Here is a 22,692-nt window from a genome sequence, read left to right as displayed (position 1 = left end):
CGTGTATTATTAATAATTAACTTCCCTACTTACACCACTGACGACAGGGAATTTGATCACAAAACACTTCTCGATCCGATTCTAACCTCCAGACGGAAGGAGGCGGACATGGTTGAAGGGGGCGGAAACCTGAGGAAGAAAATGTGGAAATGGATAGGTGTTCTGCTAAAGTTATAAAACAGAAAACGGGGGAGTAAATACGGAAGCTTTTCCATATTTTCCTTCAAAATAAGAGCACGATAGTTGGCATCAGTGAATTGAAACATCTATGGGTTAAGACTTTTATAGAAGGAGCATTAACTGTGATTTTATTGTAATTATGTGGAGGGGCTGTTTGCCACTGAAATGATGCAAAACAAAGGGCTATTAATAGAGTCATAAAATAGAGGCTATTAATGACGCACATTGAATGGTACATTACATAGACCTGTACTGAGAAGACCCCCACCTTCCAAAATCTTAACTCAACGTCCATTCACCACTGGATGAAGTTTGCTCACTTATCATGGACATGGCTCATTTGTCTTTATATCATCTCCATGACAAGTGAGCAAGCTCCAGCCACTACTAAAGGTCATAAGAGAATCATAAAAGATTAAGTCACTACATGTTAATTGTAACTGTAGCCTGTGGTATCCATCTTGCTATATTATGTGAAAGGGCATTTCTCAAGAAAATGATAGGTCTAATTCTGTTTTACCAATTCACTTTAAAGTATGTTTAAATTGATATTTATATGTCCCTTTACTCTACCCTAACTCAAAGGTTTTCAAGGGCACGTTAATAAAGGTTTTACTTTGAAAATGACCAGAAATCTTGTGTTTTAATGTCTGTGGCTTGACGGTGAATCCGTTCGCTGTCTTCTGCGGAAAACAGCTAAGTCCATGATGGACCGAAGCGGTGGTTTCTCTGCTCATCGAGGTGGCTTTCAGTGAGCCGTTTTTTTAATTTCATGGGTTGAATATGTGGGCTGCTGTGTTGCAGGCGGACTGAGGACACCCACATCTGTTTGAAGGGAATAATGTTAGCACCCAAAGGACAAATCCGGCTTTACACACGGTAAGCGATAAAGATGCATCAGTATAGATTTGTTCATGATTTTCACAGCATCGGAAAGAAAGGTGATAAAAGACCAGCTTCCACAGCACAGTAGATGAACGGAAACTAGACACTAGCCATTTGACAGAAAGAGTCTAAGTAAAAATCAAATTCAGATAAAAATCCAAAAGTCCAAAAATCTTAAAGATGCTAAAGAAGCCATTTAAATAGGTTTGTTAGATAACAAAGTGGCCGTCATTGATCCTCCGTATTACCCGGGAGCGGGTAACATTGTGGTTACTATGAAAGTGGAAATATCTTTTGACGACATGAGCGTAGTGTTTTGAATGTGGTTTTACAACCTGTGTATTTGACAAAGCGCAACATGTTGCTAGGTAGGCCTACAGCAGAGAGCCTGGCCCCATGTCGAGAGACCCAGACGCCAAATCCGCCAATTTAATGATGCTTTGCTTTATCGGTAAAAGTGCAAACCCTGCAAAATAGTACTCATGCATTTTTCAAAGCTTAGGAGCCTGTTTTCAATTCGGCATGCATATGACATACCAACTTCAAATTTTCAGCTTGATTTTATTTCATTCAACCAGCTGCTAGTCACCGCAGTAAAGGGATATCTTGATAAATGATGGTGAAAACGATACAAGGCAAACCCTTTCAAATTTCATGAAACAATGTTAGTGGGCTTGGATGTAGGTGAAATGTGTTAAAAAAAAAAAAAAAAAAAAAAAGTCTTATTCTGCCAGGAACAGAAAATTTGTAATAAAAAGCTAGTTTTTGACATGGATGATGACGGGGAGAGGAGAGAGCAGCCAGCAGCTGCCAGGTGCAGGAATTAGGGACAGTACCGTATCTTACGTACCCTCATCATCAGGTCTTGTTGAATAGAAAATAAATGCCTCTGTGTGTTTAGAGATTAAGCCATGGTTTCTTCCTCGTGTGTTCCTCTTTATTCAGGCCATGTGAGGTGGGACTGTAGAAGGCCAAAATGCAAAAAGCTGTCCAAACCAGTGGAATGATGGAAACAGAGGAAGTCAGGCATACATAAACTTATTTGATCCAATGTTAAAGAATCCAACCATTCTGACATGGTATACAGCCGTGGAGTACAAAGGTGGAAGGGAGCTGGCGAGCCAGTCACATTTATAAAGCTGAATGAGGAAACAAGAGGTGCACATTCTTTGGATCACGTTGCTAAAGAAGTGTGGGCGTGTTTGAATTGTGCATATGACACAGGACTAACTAAGTCAAATGACCGCATTGGATGGAGTGACCATGGATGCGGCTATGTAAGAGGACATCTCTCCAACGAACAGGTCCTGACAATCAACACACTGCTGTGATTCATGTCACATATGTGGGCTCTCAGTGGAAAAAAGTCGTTACTCAGTGGAAGAGAAACAAGCAGATGATGTATACCTGAGAGTTATCTCAGCATTTGCTTTACTCCTGTAGGGCAAGAAGCAGCTGTCTATTTTTTCATAGAAAGGAGAAGGAAGGAAGCAGAAGCTCTGCTTGTTCACCATGCCTCGGAACCGAGCCTTTTCAGAGCCAGAGTACTCTGCGGAGTATTCGGCGGACTGCTCAGTGACGCTGCCCTCTGACCCTGGGCAGGCAGTTGGCCGAACACATGAGGTCACCGTTCGGAGCTCAGGATGCTGCCTCTGCCTGCCTCGATTCATGCGCCTAACCTTCGCACCTGATTCTCTGGAGAACCTCTACCAGACCTATTTCAGACGGCAGAGACATGAAACCCTGCTGGTGCTTGTTGTGTTTGCCGCTCTCTTCGACAGCTACATCATCGTCATGTGTGCGGTGGTCTACACAACTGACAAGCTGCCTTCTGTTTTAGTGGCATCAGTGGGCCTGGCAGCAGATATTATCCTCTACTTGCTGTGCCGCTTCGGACTGCTGCCAGACCGCATCTCTAGACGGGTGGTACCCTACGCCCTGTGGGTGCTCATAGCAGCTCAGATATTCTGCTACTTGGGTCTGAACTATGCTCGCTTCCACCAGGCCAGTGACACAGTGGGCTGGCAGGCTTTTTTCAGCTTCTCCTTTTTTTTGACTCTGCCTCTGAGGCTGACACCCATTGTGCTCATCACTACTGTATCCTGCGGAGTCCACACCCTGGTTCTGGGAGTCACCATCGCCCAGCAGCAGCAGGAAGACATAAAAGGGGCAGCACTTGGCAGACAGGTAAGAGAAGGAAGAGATGAAGGGAGGTGAGATGGAGGGACAGGTAAATGGCTGTCCTGAAATTTATTTACTTAGATGTGTGGAATCTTATGTAGCCTGACCTCATCAAGCTTAAAGAATTCTTTTGGATGTTAAACACAACAATAGGTTCCTAAATGCAGTAGGACAAAAGCCAACCACAGCTGCTTTCAGTTTCCAGATGCAAATGTTTTCAAACTCACAACCAATCAAACTGCAACCTCAGGATTTCCAAAGGGCACGGTAGGACTACAGTCTAAGCTAGGGAATTGTTATTGCACATATGATACCTGAGTTTTGGTATTGATAAAAAACCACCTAGAGAACCATCCACATTGACCCCAAGTTTCGTCGGACAGTTAGTTCTTGACCCTGAAACCTTGGTCAACTCAAAATCCACCTATCATCCCATTTTGGGGCTTTTGACCATTATCACAAGTTCTTTATCAATCTTTTTTTTCATTCCTGACTTAAAGAAATGTTTTTTTATACATATATTTATAAATGGAACTATCTGATCAAAGAACAAGCAAGCAAAATGAAGGATTTGACCATACATTGATGCTGAAATTCTGTGCTTGACAGTATTCTATACTAATTTTTACAGGCACATTTCCATTTATATCAAAAAAGTAGTGCGGTTCAATACCCAACTCTTTTCAAAATATCTCAAATGGTAACAAAATATAGATTTCATTAGGATTATAGAGCAAAAATTCCATTCAGAAACTGTAATTTTGTTTATTGAATATACAGTCAGTTGCCAGCTAAATTAGCTTAACCTAATGCAGTGTAATCCAACAGTCTCGCAGTAAGGTTCAATATTCAGTTTGTGTTGAAATGATGCAACTGTGCCATCATTAGGGCTGTTATCCCAGACTTACATGGCAACTACATCAAAAGTAAGATGTGAGTACACACCTAAAGCATTAGTTCACTCAACACTTACTCCAACCTCTGTTCTGCCAACAGCATTGCTTGCATTTACTGATTCGTTGATTTTAATATCCCACCTACCATAGCAAGTATGGAAAATCTACCTTTCATGAAATCCCAAAGCTCAGAGCAGGTCTTGAACCGCATAACCTGCTGGTTGGTTAGAAGGCATGGTCTCTTTCAAAAATTACTCCATGTATCATTGCCAGACACTGTAAAAACATATATCCGATGGTCCTTGAACATATCATGCACTACAAATGCTTCCTTCAGGAAAAATAACCAAATCTAAACTTGAAATAATGATTTTTCATTAAGATCACTTTATTTTTCATGTGTCATTAATTTTTTTTTTAAAAAGTAACCATTTGTACTAACCAGATCCTGTAAAAACCACGAATGACTACACAGAGAGGTATGTGACTGCAATAGGTTGTTTGCAGTCATGTGACATTAAATCCAGATGGAAGGCAGGAAGTGATAACCGCAATGGAAGAGATGGAGGAAAGTTCTAACTGCACTAGCTTAGATTAAATTACGAGAGAAAGGTATAAATCCAAAATCAGAACTTTTTTTGGATGTGACCCTTACGGTATGAAGAGGAGTGGTTTTTCAGCTAAACTGAAACTGAACTGCTACTGAGGCAGTAGATATAACTAACTTCCTTGTCATTGAGATGTCGTTCTGCTCTGGAAACCAAATGAAAGCATACAATTCAAATTAGTCGTTTGACAGACACTTTTATCCAAAGTGACGTACATATGAATTCACACACCGATGGCACAGCATCGGGGGCAGTTTTGGGGTTCAGTATCTTTCCCAAGGATACTTTGATATGTGGACTTCCGAGGCCAGGGATCGAACCCCCAACTTCCTAATTGGTGGATGACTGCTCTTACTCCTGAGCCACAGCCTACAAAAGTATGGAGACAGACAACTTATTGTTAGTGGTTCGGTCCATGACCTGCGTACCAAAGTGCTCTGGGATGACCGTCGTTTGTTTTTTTCAAGGGTGCATAGCTTTTATTGTCCTGTGGATTAACCAAACAACAAATGTTCAGTGCCACGGTGCTGAATATTGACGTCACGGTTGTTTGCTAGGTTAACCACTCTCAAAGGTATGGTGAAACACAGCAAAACAAGACAGGGTATGTTATTTACATTCACCTTTCTTGTGCAAAACTGTTAATGCCGATTTACTAGTGTTAGTTGTGTTGCTTGTAGCTATTACTTTAAATCTATCACAATAGGTTTAAAACAATAGCTAATGTAGCGCCATTTCCACCATTATGCAACTCTGGTACTTTATAGAAGCTTCTCCTGGCTTCTCAGTTTGATTGATTTGAGCAACCGTAAATGACGCAAAACATGAGTGTTACAGTGTTTCTTATGCAGAATCACGTCCTGCCCTCCATCTGCAGTTCACACCACAACAAAAGAGTGACATGACGTCACATGCAAACAACCTATGCAGTGAAAAGTTGAAAAACTGAAATGCAAGAGGAGGAGGAGGCAAGAGTCAGAGGGAGAAAACAAGAGAGATGTTTTGTAGAGGCTGTAAAATCTAAATATTTTATTATGTATAGTGTGTGGAGCCCCCATTTGTTTTGGTAACACTTGTGGGCACTTGAGAAAAAATGTTGATTTCTAGATTCCACTGTTTTCAGTTTTTGGAAAACAGATGATCATGGAATGCAAATTGGATTTTTTTGTGGTTGGTTATAACTTTGTTATACTGCAAAAAAAAAAACCTTATGAGATCTCCCTACCTTAAGCCATTATTGCACCATCTCCATGGAGGTGGAGGACTTAAATATTGCAGCGGAAATGAGCCCACAGCAAAATTGTTACAGGCGCAAAAATTGCTCTTTGGTATTACAATTAACTGAACATACCAGAAAAAAACTAACTCGGAGCATAAAGGGTGTCTCTGAATCTGTTGCATATCTGTCTATGAATCAGGTGATTGTTGTGCAAAACAGATATTTTTATGAAGTTCCATCATCAGCTAGTTTAGATTTTTTGTTCATTCACTTTGTGTATACCTTAAATTGATTTAAATTAACTGATAAATGATGACTTGAGGGCGCAGCTTGGGCATTTGTTAATTAATAATATTTAATTGCAAAAGTCGATTCTGCTGGCGTAACTCAAACACAAGATTTTCATTAAGGAACCAAAATGAGAGATGTGGCTTTTTCACATTTATAATAATGTTATGATAAACTTAATTTATATTGCACATTTTGAAACAATGCATTTGTACGGTGACATGTATACATGCATCCAAAGCTTGATATATCTTATTCCTCTGTGCCATAGACCCCGATTGTTGTCCAAAAACTATTAAAAACACATCAGTTGGCCACACTGCACACTTGCACTTGGTGACATCTTCCTTCATTACCATGTACACACACACTGTAGTTTATATTGACTCAGTCCCACATATACCGTTCTATTGCCCAAAATACTAAAAAGATGTAACAAAATGTGGATTAATCCGCGCCTGAAAATAGTCGTTTAAGAAATGCCACAATGTTTTACCTGTGATGGTCAAGGACTCATGGGAAATGTTTGTTAATGCTAAAAAACAGAAATATAGGGTTGGGCTGGACTTGTAAGTTGTAAATTTTCCTTATTGCAGATGAAGATTTATTTTTGCTGGATCAGAACCCGGAAGATCCATTTCAACTTCAGCTCACTATTGAGAGACGGACTAACACATTGTGGCTTTTGATCTTTTCATGGGATTTGTTGACAGTAAGAAAAATGTCTCTAAAGGGGTTTAAAGGGGGTTTCAATAAAAACAGTGGAGGGGTGGGGGCAAGTACTTCCCATCTGAAAGCAGCTTAATGATTAATACTGAGTCATGATCCATAAACCTGTATATATGACAATAGATATCAGTAAGTATAGAGGGACTTTTCTCAAGTGTTTATACTGAGCAGGAAAAGAAACAATGGCTGTAGAAAAATCTTAATGGTAAGCAGAAAACACTGAGCCCTTGCCTGCTGTTAAACAGTTGTACTACATATCTAGAGTGGTCACTGTGTTCATGGCCATGCACTCATTGGACACTGGCATTTCAGGATTATTTCCAGCTCTCTCCCTCACAGTGTTCGGTTGTTAATAAGCTACAGTCCTTCTCATCACTGTTCAGCTTTTATCCTTGAGAAGCTCTTCAGTAAAAGGTCAGACATCCCATCTGAACTTCCTGCAGTCAGAAAATCAAAATGTTTACATCCACACAAGAAATCAGATTACTTTTAGAAATCAGAGTAAGGTGTTTAAGGTAGGTAATCAGATAACATGTTTGGACCAAGCGCAACAGTCACTTTATTGTAAAACCCTTGTTTTACTTTTACCTCCTTTACTGCTGATGACGCAGTGCTCTCCCAGTCCATGGTCTTCATCATAAAAATGCACACTTAATGGTGGCAATAAACTGGATAATCACAGTAAAAATAGTCCTAACCATGTCATTAGTTCTCATTTGTGGCTAACAAGATGAGCTTGTATAAGAAACTGTATAAGAAACGTCCCATATTTCCCATATTTCCCATATTTCCATCATGTTTTCCACATTTGTGCTTTGAGTAGAGCTCATTTAATTGGTGTCATCTCATTGTGTCCTCTTCTTCTGCCATGGTTTAATGGCAGCGACTGGAAAATTAGCATCACCGATTGCCATGAACCAAATGCTAATGTTCACATAACAGTAGTAGATGGAAACACACACTCATTTGCATTTTCTCTTGGTGCTTTTGCTCCAAATTTAGCTGGAACCTTGACTGCTATTCACTCTTTTAAAACTCCATGAACTCTATCAAAACTTTCTATAGTGCCCTATTATGCCTTTATAGTGCTTACATTCAATAAATATTGATCCATAACTGTCCTTTTTTGTTTTCAAGCTGCTGGCCAACATTGTGATTTATGTCTGTGCCATTGCCGTGGGAGTCATGTCATACTACATGGCTGACAGGAAGCATCGGAAGGCCTTTCTGGAAGCAAGACAGTCACTGGAGGTCAAACTCAACCTGGAGGAACAGAGCCAGCAACAGGTCAAACAGTACAACATTCTGTGTTTATATGACTGAGGTTAGGGCAACATTTTCACTTTTAGGGAAATATACTTGAGTGCCAGAGTAAGGACAGTGATTCCAAGTCATTACCATCTTAATTTGTCCTGTAGTGGTTGACTCATGGGTGAAACTGAAAAAAATACCAATTTTTAGAGAGCAGGGCTGCGGATAGCGATATATAATGTGTTTTGTTTTGTTGTTGTATTAGATAAAATACAGCAAATTGCTAATAATAACAAATGATACAACTGCTGAACTGATATTTATTTAACACAAATGTTATTGTCTGCATTGTCTGTTTCCTTAAGTAGCACTGCACTCATTGACTGTCTGCAGTACACTTATTTAAATTTAAAAAATTATGAACTAAATAAATGTCAACAGGTATTCAAAAAACTAAACTGTAAAAAAAAAAAAAATAACTGAAGCAAGAATAAATAAAGTTTTAGTGCACTTAACAGCATTTATCAGCAAGTAGCACCATCTCCTTGATTCAAAACATATGAGTATATTTTGTTCACTGGCGTATATGGCCACAGTAGTGCTGGTGCTAACAGGACTTTTTACATGTTTACACAGAAATATACAATTACTGTTTCACTTTCATTGAGCGACAGAGGTGTCAAAATACACTATGGAACGCTGTCACAACACAGACCTTGTTGCCAACATCACTGGTTTTGGTTTAGAACAAAAGAGGAAAAACCCTGGACTATGCATGCTATGCTATGCTTTAACTTACAGAAATACATAAAAAATAAATAAACAACATTAGTGCAAACAGTAGCACCCAACAACATCTCTTTGTTTTTGGTCCCAATGAACATTTATTTAACACTAATGTATTATTCACTTGAACACAAAAATATTTGAAAATAAGAAATGTGCACTGTCTCTGACATGTGTGCAGACTTGTGATTGCAGACTTTGGCTGATGCCAGATTAACTGGCCGACCAATTAATTGGTCTACCACTGGTACAGAGTTAGCTGAAGCCCAAATTGTGTGAAACATGGCAGATATGGCAATATTGGTCTGAAAGCCAAGCAGCAGCATGTATTTTAATCTGCCAGTTATTGTAACTCTGGCTAAGCCTGAGGTGAAGCTAAATCTGAAAACTAGCCTGACCAGGATGTCGAATTTTGAATCCTAGTATGGTGAAGGGATGACCTGCCTTACTCTGCCTCTGACTGGCTTGTACTCATTACCTTCATTAGTTGGTTTGGTTAGGTTTAGGCATGAGGAGTGATGATTGGTTAGGGTAAGGGTAAGGATATCAGGGTAAGGCAATCAGAGGCAGAGTAGGCCCAGTCATCCCTTCGCCATGGCAGGATTCGGAAGTTCATGACCAGGATCAGGCTAGTCTTGGGAGGTATGTTTCCATGGTAACTTTGGCCAGATTTATTTCAGTTTTCTTAATGAGATAGGATTACCTAAAAGTGAACTAGATTTAGTAAAGTAAGTGTGTTTGAACTGGTGGCCATTCTCATTTATGAACCACCTGTCAAAGAGGTCAGATGGTGCATCTGCAGTATAGTTTAGTTTAGTGCAGTGTAGTGTATGAGAGAGGGAGAGAGATAAAGAAGGACATAGAATAGAGTGAAGGTGTTGTAGGAAGTGGAAGAGGGGGAAAAAGAATCCAAGAGACAGAATAAAAACACGAGTGGACTAAACTCCTAGAATACTAATGGAGAAGCACTGGCTGCTGGGATACAGGGGCCCACCAACCAATCAAGGATCAACCGGTCGTTGCTGGGTACCATGGCAACTGGCCTCCTGAGATGGTGTCAGCTGTAATCACAGAGCAAGCCTCTCAGCTGTTTGTTGCCTGTCTGCCTCTCTGTCAGGTTTTGATAAGAATATTGAAAGCTGGCACACTGCCGCTCCCCCTCTTCTCCCTTCCCCCCTCTATCTACACTGTGTGTATATATGTGAAGGCCTGTTTTACTGTATTCAGAGGTCAAGTACGTGTGTCTATGTATAATGGAGGCTTTTTGTTTTCTTTGACACATCAGCGTTTGCCTGTCTGTGTGGGTTTGGGTCACTGTGTGCGCAATCTCTGCAGCCACACTGACTGATAGTTTGAGGCCATTTAGCTCCCTGCAAACAATGCTCTCTACAAAGACAGCTGTGTACACAATGTGTACTTTCTTCCTGTTGTAGGAAAGCTTTATTCATTTCCCCTATGTCCTACTTCTGATATACAAGTGTATGAGAAACATGGCCAGATGACCAGTAAGCAGTATCATTTCCAGTTGTCATCTTTTTTGCTCCTCATTCTAATCAATTGAACGGCAGAGGTAATATCTCTATCCAATAGGGTTTCTGCTACCTATTGTTAAGTCTGGTGGTCTTGGTGACAGCAAACTAAGCAAAGTAACCCAGGAGCCACCTCTCTAGCTGCATCCTCCAGCTTTACTGGCGGGCCTTGATGTAGTTTTATAAGCAAGTGCCTGTTTGCTTGTATGTCATGCAATGGGGTGCACATTCAAGCACGCAAGTGCCACAGTGCAACTTGCAGCCAAAAGTTTTAGGTGATCGCAATAAGAGGTCAAGAAATTCAACAATGTGCCAACCAAAGGCACGGAATGAGAAGACTGCTAATAATGACACAAAAATACTAATAACTGTGGGGGTTTTTTCCTTTGAATTTGGTGCTCATTGTTCTTGAATTGGTCCAAGAACTGCTTACTTTATCTGGAAAAGGTCTTCTGAATGAAGCTCAAACAACCAGTCACAAACCATTGCCTTAGTATGACATATCTTTGCCAGCTTGATGTTCAACTGTAAAATGGCTCAGCAGTCTCATAGCGAGTGCAGACTACCTTGATCCCTGACTGCATAATGATCCAAGGTGATGAACAACTTACAAAAGGTGATGAAATGCAAACCCTGTCATGATAATAGTACAGAAAGTATTTGCAATCATTGCCAACCCCCAAACCTCCAAATGTTTCAAATAAGAGTCAAATAGAATTCCTCTACTTCTCAGCAAGGCTAACCACGTCCTGATTCCAGCTCTGTACTGAACACACAAACATAAGAAAGATGTCCATCTGAATAATTTACTCACCAAAAAAGTTGATCTGCTTCTTTTTGTCAACCCTTGTACAATAGATTACAATAGTCATAATAAATCAAGTCCATCATATTCAACATATCAGTGACACTGACATGGCAGATCAGATCTAAGTATATCGATATAGTGGCTGTGTATAATGTCCTCTGCATCTGTCATTGTCCCCCACAGGAACGTCTACTACTCTCCATCCTTCCCAAGCACATAGCTGATGAGATGCTTCAGGACATGAAAAAGGAGCCCAGTCAGAAAGAGATGCAGCAGTTCAACACCATGTACATGTACAGACATGAAAACGTCAGGTAATTTGGTACCTCTGTTGGCTTTTGACATTCAGGGTGCTCTGTGCCTGTCTGATCTGTTTAACCGCCAGAACAGGTTAGTTTTTAGCTGTGCTTTCATATCTAACATGTCTTGCATGTTTTGATTTTTGTTCATCATGACAATTACAATTAGTCATTTTACGTTTTTATCCAAAGCAACATACATATGAATTCACAAACTGATGGCACAGCATCAGGGGCAGTTCTGGGGTTCAGTATCTTGCCCAAGGATACTTCGGCATATGGACTGCCAAGGCCAGGGATCGAACCACCGACCTTCTGATAGGTGGACAACCACTTTATTTCCTGAGCCACAGCCGCTATAGTGATTATGTATACAGCAAGGTGATTTCTGCAACTGGGGTCGAGCTATCTATGCGGATCCCTGAGAGCTTTTAATGTTAAACAAACAGAAATATATTTTCTAATTTGTTTTCAATTCTAAAAACAAACATTGATCACGATGGAGACATTTGCTCAGTTAAGAAAATTAGAATCTTTGATTTATTGTCGATGAGTTACATCACTTGAAAAAGTAATAACCCGTTCCTAAAACAAAAGCATAGGTATTTCTAACCAATCAAACCAAACACACCCGGGTTTGATTAGTGAACTAATCTGAACATATGCTATTGTTCATATATGAAAAATCAGATAGTTAGATGGGAGAGATGAGTGCTCCCTCTGGAGAAATTTGCTTGTGCTGGTACAGAAAGCGACTGCACTGGTAACAACTTTACTTGAAGGGGTGTGCATAATGCTCCATTCACATGGATTCAACCAGATGATAGACAGGAAATCGGATATCATTTTATTGGATGAGAGTAAGATGGTAAAATTAGATGAGGTACACAAGAGAACTGGTGATGGTAGATGGAATAGCTGTCCAAAGTTGAAATAGTTTAACTTTTTTTTATCCTGCATGACAGAATTTACAACTGGATTCTGCAGAGCTCCCTGCGCCATTGAATAAGAGAGTTGTAACACTTCCATAGACGTCTGTTGTAATAGGAGACTGTGGAAATGATGTGTTGTGGGGCAACCAATGGTTCCAAACACTGAATAGTTCCAGCAATGAACTTCAATTGTTAACATTGTTTCCCAGGCATGCCCACCGGTAAGTTGATGAAATGACCATTTTTTTTACATTTTAGCCCATTATCTGACCTCTCATGAATCTAGTCAATAGTGGTATTTTATGTAGCCAGCTTTAGTTAATGTTTATCAGAAGATAATAGCTAGTTAGATTCTAATTCAGTTAGTTAATGTGAGCAAAACTTAAGTAGCTACTATGACCACATGTCAGTCAGTTTATATCCTCCTGACTACCAGTAGTTCAAATTTGTCCTCTGTGGAGGACATTTGTAAACCTGAATATCTCCCACCCACTGCATACTACTGAATTAACTCCCTTTGCTATCTACAGAGAACTCTTTCTCATTAAGGAAAATGGCGTCCATCAGTGCAAGCGCATTTTATGGGAAGAGGAAAAGTAAGTGCAAAATGCTTTTGTTGAGTAAATTTTGGCTTGAAATGTTGTTGGCATGTTTTAGATAAGTCTCTCAACAACACATTAAAACGTTGTCTGAATTATTTTAATTGTATTTTAGCATAGTATTTAAGTGTTTTTTAAGTGTATATTTAGCAGTACTTTATTATAAAATTCAAGATATTACAAGACAACAGTATCAAACAGGATACAAACCAACACAGTCAGTAAAACAACATTTACAGAATCCAGGCCATCTCAGTACACTGCCAAAGATCAGCTCATCATCCACAACACCGCAAAGCACATCTTTATATCACCACTCAAACCTAAGTGAGCTCTCCATGGAGTGTCAGTTTTACTGTTTAATTTGTCCCTGTGCAAAATTGTAACAAATATATTATACACTGACTTATCCCCACATTTTAAAAAAGGTCCTGCACAATCCTTAAAATCTGCAGAAATGTTCACATGTCCATGTCCATGTTTGTACCTGCGAGCTGGACCACATGTCTAAGAGTCACCATGTTAGACACACACAACCATCTGAGCAGAGTCGGCCCCACCTGACAGACAACAAGGCAACCTAACCCTAACCCTGCACTGAAACCAGTCCCATATATGACTCCACGGTAGAATTCAGGTAGTCCACTGATGTTAAACTGGTTCATGTCCATCAGAAACAAAAGATCTGTCTAGTTCCACTCATCCTAGCTGATTCAGGATGGTACAAGCCAGTGGCCTCTACACTAAAGCAGCAGGACGACACAGAAGGCAAACTGAGTTCCTCCAGTGTACCTCCAACTCTGTGAGCTTCACTTTTGTCCCAGTTAACTTTGGCAGAAAATATTTAGCCAAACAGGATGACATTCTTTACCAAGACATCCTGCTGGCTGTTCACTTGAACAACCAAATTATCTGCATAAGCTGACAGTTTTAAAGGGACATTACAACCCATAACAGTCAGACCCTAAAGGTCAGATCTATGTTTACTAATAGCTGAAGAGTACAACATGATAGAGAGGTCACAGTCTTGTCTAACTCCCCTCTTGGATCTGAAAAGGAGCACTCATACCACCATTAATTTTCAGTACACTCTGAATGTCATAATACAAAACCTTTACTTTGTTAATGAAAGCCGGACTAAAACCAAAGGCACTCAATGTTTGCCATAAATATTCATCTTCAACGCAATCAAAAACTTTTTCTTCATCATTGATATGATACCAGGTTTGAGGCCTAACAGCATACAGATCTTTAAACAGTCTCAAATCAAAATAATATTAGCAGAAATCAACATGGCAGGTAGGGCGGCACTCTCAGATAGACATCTAGTGTAGGAATTTTTGCCTAAAGTCGTGTAATAGGAATTCAAAAGTTATTAAATGATAGTCTGATAACAGGATTCTATGTGACGGTGTCATGTGTATCTACGCTCTGACAGAAGCCAAAGTTGTAAGGTTGATTTGGGATTTGTGAAGATAGGTCAATATGTCTTGAACAATGACATAATTTTTGGTTATTTTTGGCTCTGTCCTTCGGAGTTTGAAGTGCAGACTTTCAGCTATAGTATGAGGGTATTTAATAGTTGGTCATCAAATTTAAAGATATCTGCAGCAAACACTAAATCTAAAAATTTTATTTAGGTTTATAGGAACTTGTACAATAACAGTTTACTTGCATCTTACATCTGAGAAGTCCACTGTCATTGTTAAATTTCAGATTCTGTGCTGGAGTGCGGAACCAGAATAACAAATCATTGCCTATGTCCAAACTGTGTACCTGTGTATTCTCAGTATTTTCAACCAACATGAAAATGTTTGGGAAGCATTGGCTTTCGATGTGTATTTAATATACATATACTTCAGTGTGTTAACCTTAACACTGTTTCTTGTTTCTTTCCCTCAGTTCTCTGGAGGAGCAATAAGCTCAGCTGGACTCAAGGTCCGGTCTCCTCTGGGGTCTTCGTGGCATGGTAGCAACAGTAGCATTACTTGTGCCGTGGAGTTTGAATGGTTTTTCTATCATTCTATGGATAAGCAGTTGGCTCTGTGATTCTTGCTTGTGTGTGGAGATGTTTTTAGCAGTGATCATCCTGTGAACTTCACTGAGTGCTCTCTGCCAGGTGTGCAGATCTCCTTTTATTCTGACTGTTGTGATGGAAGAATGCAATGGCTATTTTGAACACTTGTATGCCTTTTGCATCTCCCATCTTTCTCTCCCTGTAGCAGTCTGAATGAGTTTTGTTGACTACACATTCAAGAAAAAATGTGTCTGCCCTTTCCCTGGATATATTATATAATAAAATGTTTTATTGAATACAATTGGTTGCCTTGTTTGTACTTTGTACTTTTGACCAAATTTCTTTCTTGGCTTAAATTAAGCAGTTGCTTGCATTCATAGCGATTCACTTCTTGTGCATGTTTACATAAATGTCTCAACATTAGGATCTGAGTAATAATGACCATACAAGCACAAGAAAAAAATTAATGCATACATAAATCAGTGGTAATAGAATTGCTCGGATTTTTTAGCCAAAGTAACAATACCACAGTGTAGAGACACTGTTGTACATGTAAAAGTTCTCCATTCAAAATTGTACTTAATTAAAAATCTAAACGTAATAAAGCCGTAACCGGCTATTCTGAGTGTAAAAGTTATCTTTCTGTGCTGTCAGTGGCTCATTGAACATCTGATGTGGTGCACATTTAAACACAGGATCCAGGAAAGCCATTTCAGTGGTTTATTTGCCAGCAGAAATGATTGATGGATGATTTTGTCTGAACAGAGGATTAAAGGAGAAGTATTACTAATGATACAAATGATGTCATGAAAACAATTAATGGTCAAAAAAGGGATGGTAATTTAGGTTTTGCTGACTTACATCATTAATGCATCCACAATCTGGTGTTTCAGGAATAAATGAGGTATCTAACATAAGGGATATATAAAGTGTGAACAACATGCTGTGACAGCCAAATTTATAATTATTGAATGCAAAGTGTCCATGGAAACTCACATCAGGTGATCCTTTGTCCTGTCTGGAGTGGTTTGGAGGGAAAGAGGAAGACAGGCCTACAGGGTGGCGTTTTATAACCTTGGAGGGAGTGGTCAAAGCTTGAGTGGCAGGCTGTGCTGAAGGTGCAGCTGAGTCAGACTTTTAACACTGGGTTGAAGCGTTTTTGCGCTGAACAGAGCAAAGCTGCTCGATGGGCCAAGATTGAAGACGTGAGCAGCAACAATTGTGTTTCAGGGTTGGCAAAGGTGAGCAAATGTGAAGTTGATCTGATTAATTCTTTAGGAGCAATTTGTTCAATTACAATGTCTGTAAATGGCAAAAACAGTGTAAGAATTGCATAGTAGAATCAAAATGGCTTCCTTCGAAGTCTGGACATAATACAGGTGCCTACCAGATTTGGTACACTTAGGTGGAATGTACCATGTGTTGGGCTTTGCCTGAGAATTTTGTTAGGACCCAAAGATGCAGACCAGAGACAGAGATATAAGAAATCACACAATTTATTTTAACATAATGGACAAAATAGACAACGCACTCATAAGGAGTGGATGCAATAAACAAACAAAAGGCACACTCTAAAGGAGTGGGGAGAAACTAAGGGAGAAGCAGAAGACACTGAAACACAAAAAGCACACGTTAAGTGGCAGTCCAAAAATAGTTAGCATTAGCAACTCTACAGGAGAGGAGATAGTGTAGTGTAGTGTAGTGTAAAGTAGTACTCACAATGCACGAATGAAGACACCACCAGGGATTCAGAACAATCCAGCACAGGGGGGAGAGAGCTCTCCCCTTTTATCCTGTGCCTTAAAGGATCATGCGTGTCAGGTGTGCACCTGAGGAGGCGGAGCTGGCTGTGTGTAGGTGAACACCGAGCTAGACAGACAGAGGACAACAGACAGGCAACAATAATACTGGGGAACAGGAAAAAGGGGATATATTAGGGATAGAACAGGTCTGTAGGATCCTAACACCACTTGGGCTACTTCATTGAAATTTTGTAGGGTCACTATCAAATCATTCTGAGACACACACAATTCTGAGACCCATATCAGATATCAATTTGTGGCAATTACAATGCGTGTGCCAGTTTTACTGAGTTTTCGAGCAACTTCCTGTTTCATGGAGAAACATTGCAATTCACCGCACGGCCAGGACAATGTCGACAAAAACTTGCAATCTTCACAGTAAAGGATCATCGAGGTCTTAGGGCTTTTCTGACCACATTTGAGGTGGAATTGTTCAACTGCCTAGGAGGAGTGCATCATAGTATTAAACATGTCATTTCCTGTTGTTAGTTGGTGGTGCAATGACTACAAATGAATGTTGGGATGTAGACATCTTCAAGCCAGGACATTTACCACATTTGAAATTTAGGGTGGATTGGAAAATGTACATTCATGGTGAAATATCGTAATTTGCTGCACCACTGCCATGCTTTTAACAATTTTGATTCAAAGGTGTTAAGGTTGAACAGACCGAATTTGAAGTCCATCTGATTAATTCAGTAGGGGGAGTTTGTTAAAGTACAACACCTGTAAATGGCAAAAACTGCAAAAATTGCCAAGTAAATACAAAATGGCTTTTTTGTAAGTCTACACATGATACCATGTGTCTACCAAATTTGGTACATCTAGGTGAACTATACCATTACATTGTTGAAATTTTACAGGGAGGCTCTGTTGAGTTGCACATTCATGTGCAACATAAAGTATGTAATTTTGGGAAAGGTTTTGTGAGTTTTTGAGCACCTGTAGCCTCTCACAAATGCAATTCACTTTAGCATAGGATAATAAGTCCTTGCATTACAGTAGCGTCCTTGCACCAGTCAGTGCTTGAACCCGAATAAACTGGCACAAATATAATGGGGTTCTGACGTTTCTACGCTTGAACCATAATTAGCATCAAAATATATACAGTGCAAACAGTAAAAGAGCTCATTAGGCAGAATGGCCCGTTTCAGAATAATGTACATTATTGAATTCATTATTGATATATTAATTTGTACATTACTTTAATGTAGCAGCTGGTGAAGGTGGAGCTATCTTTTTTAATTAAATGTACTGCTGAGAATCTTGCAACTTTCACACTGGAGATCATCTAATTCATATCATTATATCATACTTTATTTGTTGGTTATTTTGTATTATTAATCCAAATCTGCAACTAAATATAGTAAGGTCAAATATCCAAAATATGTCTCTGAAATGTACAGTATTAGAATGTAGAAGTAGAATGTAGCAGAAAATGGAAATACTCAAATGAAGTACAGTGAAATTGCTCTTGAGTCCACCACTTGAGTAAATGTAGGTTACAGTTACTTTCCACCACTGTAATCTGTCACAATCTCGGTCTCTCACTCCCTCTGCTCCACTCTACCTGCCAGCCACGCCCACCTCATCAGCTCTACTCTGCTCACCTGCCGACACAGCTGCAGCTCATCACAATCAGCTCTGCATTTAAGTCTCTCCAGCACTCTCACCCGTTGCCAGATCGTTCCTCTGCAGCATGCGAGACTTTCCAGCGCTTTCCAAATTGATCACCCGTTGCCGACCTTGCCTGTCCCCGACCTGCTCTCCTCGTCTGCCTCCCGGTAAACTTACCTGCCTTCCGTCCCTGACCTCGTGCTCTGCCTCAGCGTTTCTGGTGTCTGACTGCTCTGCTGGTAACGGTTCATCCGCCTGGCTTCGGCTTTCCTCTTGCCTGCTCCCCCTCGGTACTTCTGCTTCCGTGGACTGCTCATCTGGCTTCGACCCCCCCGCCTGCCTCCGACCACCCCTCTGCTCTCTCCTCCCCGGCACCGCTGTCCGATCAGCTGTTTCTTCAGGCGGCGGAGCTCCCTCCTCGTCATCCGCGGCTGAAGAAGGTTACTCCGCTGCACGCCGGCTCGATCAGCTGTTTCTCCAGGCTGCGGAGCTTCCTCATCATCATCAGCGGCTGAAGAAAGATACTCCGCTGCGCGCCGGCTCGATCAGCTGTTTCTTCGGTGGCGGAGCTTCCTCCTCGTCATCAGCGGCTTTGGTAAGCCACTTCTCGTTCCCTCGCTTGAGCCCCAGAGACATTTTGAGAACGCTCAGCCCGGAGAACGAACTTACTCTGATCCATACCTTGTTTCTGGTGGTATTCAATAAAAGTCATTACCAACTGTGCCCGCTCTCCGTTGTACTGCATTTGGGTCCAAAACACACCCGTAACAGTACGATCTGGCCTGAAATGGACCCAGCAGATCCCGCCTCTCCTCAGTCTCGCCTAGCCCGGGTGGAGGGAATGCTCCAGCAGCATGAGGCTCAGCTCGCCTCCAGCGCGGCGGAGGCTCGTCAGTCAGCTTCGGCTCTGGAACAAGCGCTATCTGCGCTAGCCACGCAGGTTCAACAGATGGCCGCCTCCATGACTCAACACGCCGCCTCTGCTTCAGTTCCAGCCCCTCCTGCTCCTCCCCCGGGGCCATCTTCGAGCACCACATCCGAACCCCGGGTGGGGGCGCCAGAACGCTATGCCGGGGACCCTGAGGGCTGCAATCCTTTCCTGACTAACTGCTCTATTCTGTTTGCCCTGCAACCCCACACCTTCGCCACAGAGGGAGCCAGAGTCGCCTTCGCCATCAACCACCTCACTGGAAAGGCACGTTTGTGGGGAACGGCGGAGTGGGAGAGAGGCACGCCAGCCTGCGCCTCTTTCCAGGCTTTCGCAGGGGAGCTCCGCAAGGTTTTCGGACCCGTTTCCTCAGGTCCTGATGCTACTGGGGGACTCATGAGCCAGAGGCAGGGGGATCAGACTGTTGCTGACTATGCCATAGACTTCAGAACCCGGGCTCGTCTCAGTGACTGGAACACTGCTGCCCAGTGTGACGCTTTCCTCAACGGACTAGCTCCTTACATTAAGGATGAGCTGGTCTCGTTTGACCTCCCTAATTCCCTGGATGGACTCATTGAGTTGACCACGAGGCTGGACAGGCGTATACAGGTGAGGAGGAGGGAGCAACGACAAGAGGCAGCAGACCATCGACCTCCCATCCGTCAGCGTGGGTATCCTGTTGCCCCCATCCTTCCCTCAGAACCTGCTCACGGGGGGGTGGAGCCTATGCAGGTGGGACGCACCAGTCTAACGCCTGAGGAACGAGAGCGACGACGCCGAGGGAATCTCTGCCTCTATTGTGGCCAGGCCGGTCACTTCGTCTCCAGGTGTCCAGTAAAAGGGAGGGCTCAGCAGCAAAGAGGGACATCCTGCTGAGCCGATCCCAGAACTCTGTCCCCAACTCACGACCACAGTTCCATGTTCAGCTCCTGCTGGCAGGGGGATCCCATACCCTCGCCACCTTCATTGACTCTGGGGCAGACGTCAGCCTGATCGACGAGGAACTCGCCCGTCAGCTGGAGATTGAGCAGGACCCTCTTCCTCGTCCTGTGCCGGCCAGCGCCTTGGATGGTCATCTTCTGGGGACCGTCACCCATCAAACCACTCCTGTCACCATGCTCCTGTCTGGCATCCACCAAGAAACCATCCGCTTCCATATCCTGAGGTCTCCCAACCTTCCGCTGATCCTCGGCTACCCCTGGCTCCGCCGCCATAACCCCCATATTGATTGGGCTACGGGGTCCATCCTGGGATGGAGCCCCTCCTGTCGCCAGGTCTGCCTCAGACAGGCAGGGGCTCCTACTCTGCCTGCCAGTCCCTGTGCTACTCCAGACCTCTCCAGGGTACCCCCTGACTACCACGATTTCCAGGAGGTGTTCAGTAAGGCGAGGGCCACCTCTCTGCCCCCTCATCGGCCCTACGACTGCGCCGTCGACCTCCTGCCCGGCTCCACACCTCCCAAGGGTCGTCTCTACTCCCTGTCTGCACCTGAGAGGGAGGCCATGGAGACCTACATCAGCGACGCCTTGGCTGCTGGGATCATCCGACCCTCCTCGTCTCCTGCTGGTGCGGGGTTCTTCTTCGTCGACAAGAAGGACGGTTCCCTGAGGCCCTGCATCGACTACAGAGGCCTGAACGAAATCACGGTGAAGAACCGTTATCCTCTCCCCCTCATTGCCTCAGCTTTCGAACTGCTCCAAGGGGCTACCATCTACACCAAGTTGGACCTCCGCAACGCCTATCACCTGGTACGCATTCGCGAGGGGGACGAGTGGAAGACGGCCTTCAACACCCCCACAGGACACTATGAGTACCTGGTGATGCCGTTTGGACTCACCAACGCTCCAGCTGTTTTCCAGGCCCTCATCAATGACGTTCTAAGGGACATGCTCAACAAGTATGTGTTCGTCTACCTGGATGACATCCTGATCTTCTCCCGGTCCAAGCAAGAGCACATACATCACGTCCAGACTGTTCTGCAACGCCTGCTGGAGAACTCCCTGTTCGTCAAGGCAGAGAAGTGTGAGTTCCATGCCTCCTCTGTCTCCTTCCTGGGGTACATCATTGGCCAGAACCGCATGGAGATGGACCCCGCCAAAGTCTCAGCCGTCACCTCCTGGCCAGTCCCTGACTCCCGCAAGCAGCTGCAACGTTTTCTGGGGTTCGCCAATTTTTACAGAAGGTTCATCCGGGGTTACAGCGCGGTGGCTGCTCCCCTCTCTGCTCTCACCTCCTCGAAAGTTCACTTCCGATGGACCCCAGCCGCCGAAGAGGCGTTCCAGCACCTTAAGGGGCGGTTCAGCTCGGCCCCCATTCTCCTGATTCCTGACCCCGAGAGACAGTTTGTGGTGGAGGTGGACGCTTCTGATGTGGGGGTGGGGGCTGTCCTCTCTCAACGTTCTGCAGAGGATCAAAAACTGCATCCCTGCGCCTTCTTCTCCAGGCGTCTGTCCCCGGCGGAGAGGAACTACGACATCGGTAACCGTGAACTGTTGGCAGTGAAGCTGGCGTTGGAGGAATGGCGCCATTGGTTGGAAGGAACCAAGACCCCCTTTCTCGTATGGACCGATCACAAGAACCTGGAGTACATCCGCTCTGCAAAGAGACTGAACTCTCGCCAGGCCAGGTGGGCTCTGTTCTTTGCCAGGTTCAATTTCACCCTCTCCTACCGACCAGGCTCCCGCAACGTCAAGCCTGACGCCCTGTCCCGACAGTACATGGTCGGGGAGGAGAACCCCTCCCGTCCGGACAACATCCTTCCCACTTCCCGCCTGGTGGCCGCTCTTACCTGGGAGGTGGAGGAGCGGGTAAAGGCTGCCCTGGAGGATCAGCCGGGGCCCAGCTCTTGTCCCCAAGACCGCCTGTTCGTCCCTCAGGAATTGAGGTCTGAGGTCCTGCAGTGGGCCCACAGCTCCCGACTCACCTGTCACCCGGGGATTCAGCGTACCAAGGAGGTTCTGCAGCGACGGTTCTGGTGGGCCACACTAGACGAGGACACCAGAGACTTTGTTAATGCCTGCCCAGTCTGTAACCAGAGCAAGGCCCCACGTCGGGCCCCTGCCGGTCACCTGCAACCTCTGCCTGTTCCTCATCGACCCTGGTCCCACATCTCGCTGGACTTCGTCACCGGGCTGCCAC

At 43.2% G+C, this 22,692-nt stretch overlaps 1 protein-coding gene across 2 annotated transcripts in view; it reads left to right on the top strand.

The window, feature by feature from the left end:
* The first annotated feature begins 828 nt into the window (after nucleotides 1-828).
* The window catches only part of adcy3a (adenylate cyclase 3a), a 72,242-nt gene continuing 50,378 nt past the window's right edge, over nucleotides 829-22,692 (top strand). For both annotated transcript variants that reach the window (XM_076736190.1, XM_076736189.1), the window contains exons 1-4: nucleotides 829-1,059; nucleotides 2,011-3,252; nucleotides 8,124-8,273; nucleotides 11,544-11,674. In XM_076736190.1, the coding sequence (XP_076592305.1) occupies nucleotides 2,578-3,252; nucleotides 8,124-8,273; nucleotides 11,544-11,674 (956 nt within the window). In that variant the 5' untranslated portion in view covers nucleotides 829-1,059; nucleotides 2,011-2,577. The remainder of the gene's footprint in view (nucleotides 1,060-2,010; nucleotides 3,253-8,123; nucleotides 8,274-11,543; nucleotides 11,675-22,692) is intronic.

Source organism: Chaetodon auriga, chromosome 8, assembly GCF_051107435.1.
Source record: "Chaetodon auriga isolate fChaAug3 chromosome 8, fChaAug3.hap1, whole genome shotgun sequence".
Lineage (NCBI taxonomy): Eukaryota > Metazoa > Chordata > Actinopteri > Chaetodontiformes > Chaetodontidae > Chaetodon > Chaetodon auriga.
The sequence above is the reverse complement of the archived record's forward strand: the minus strand, read 5'-3'. Positions and strand labels throughout refer to the sequence as shown.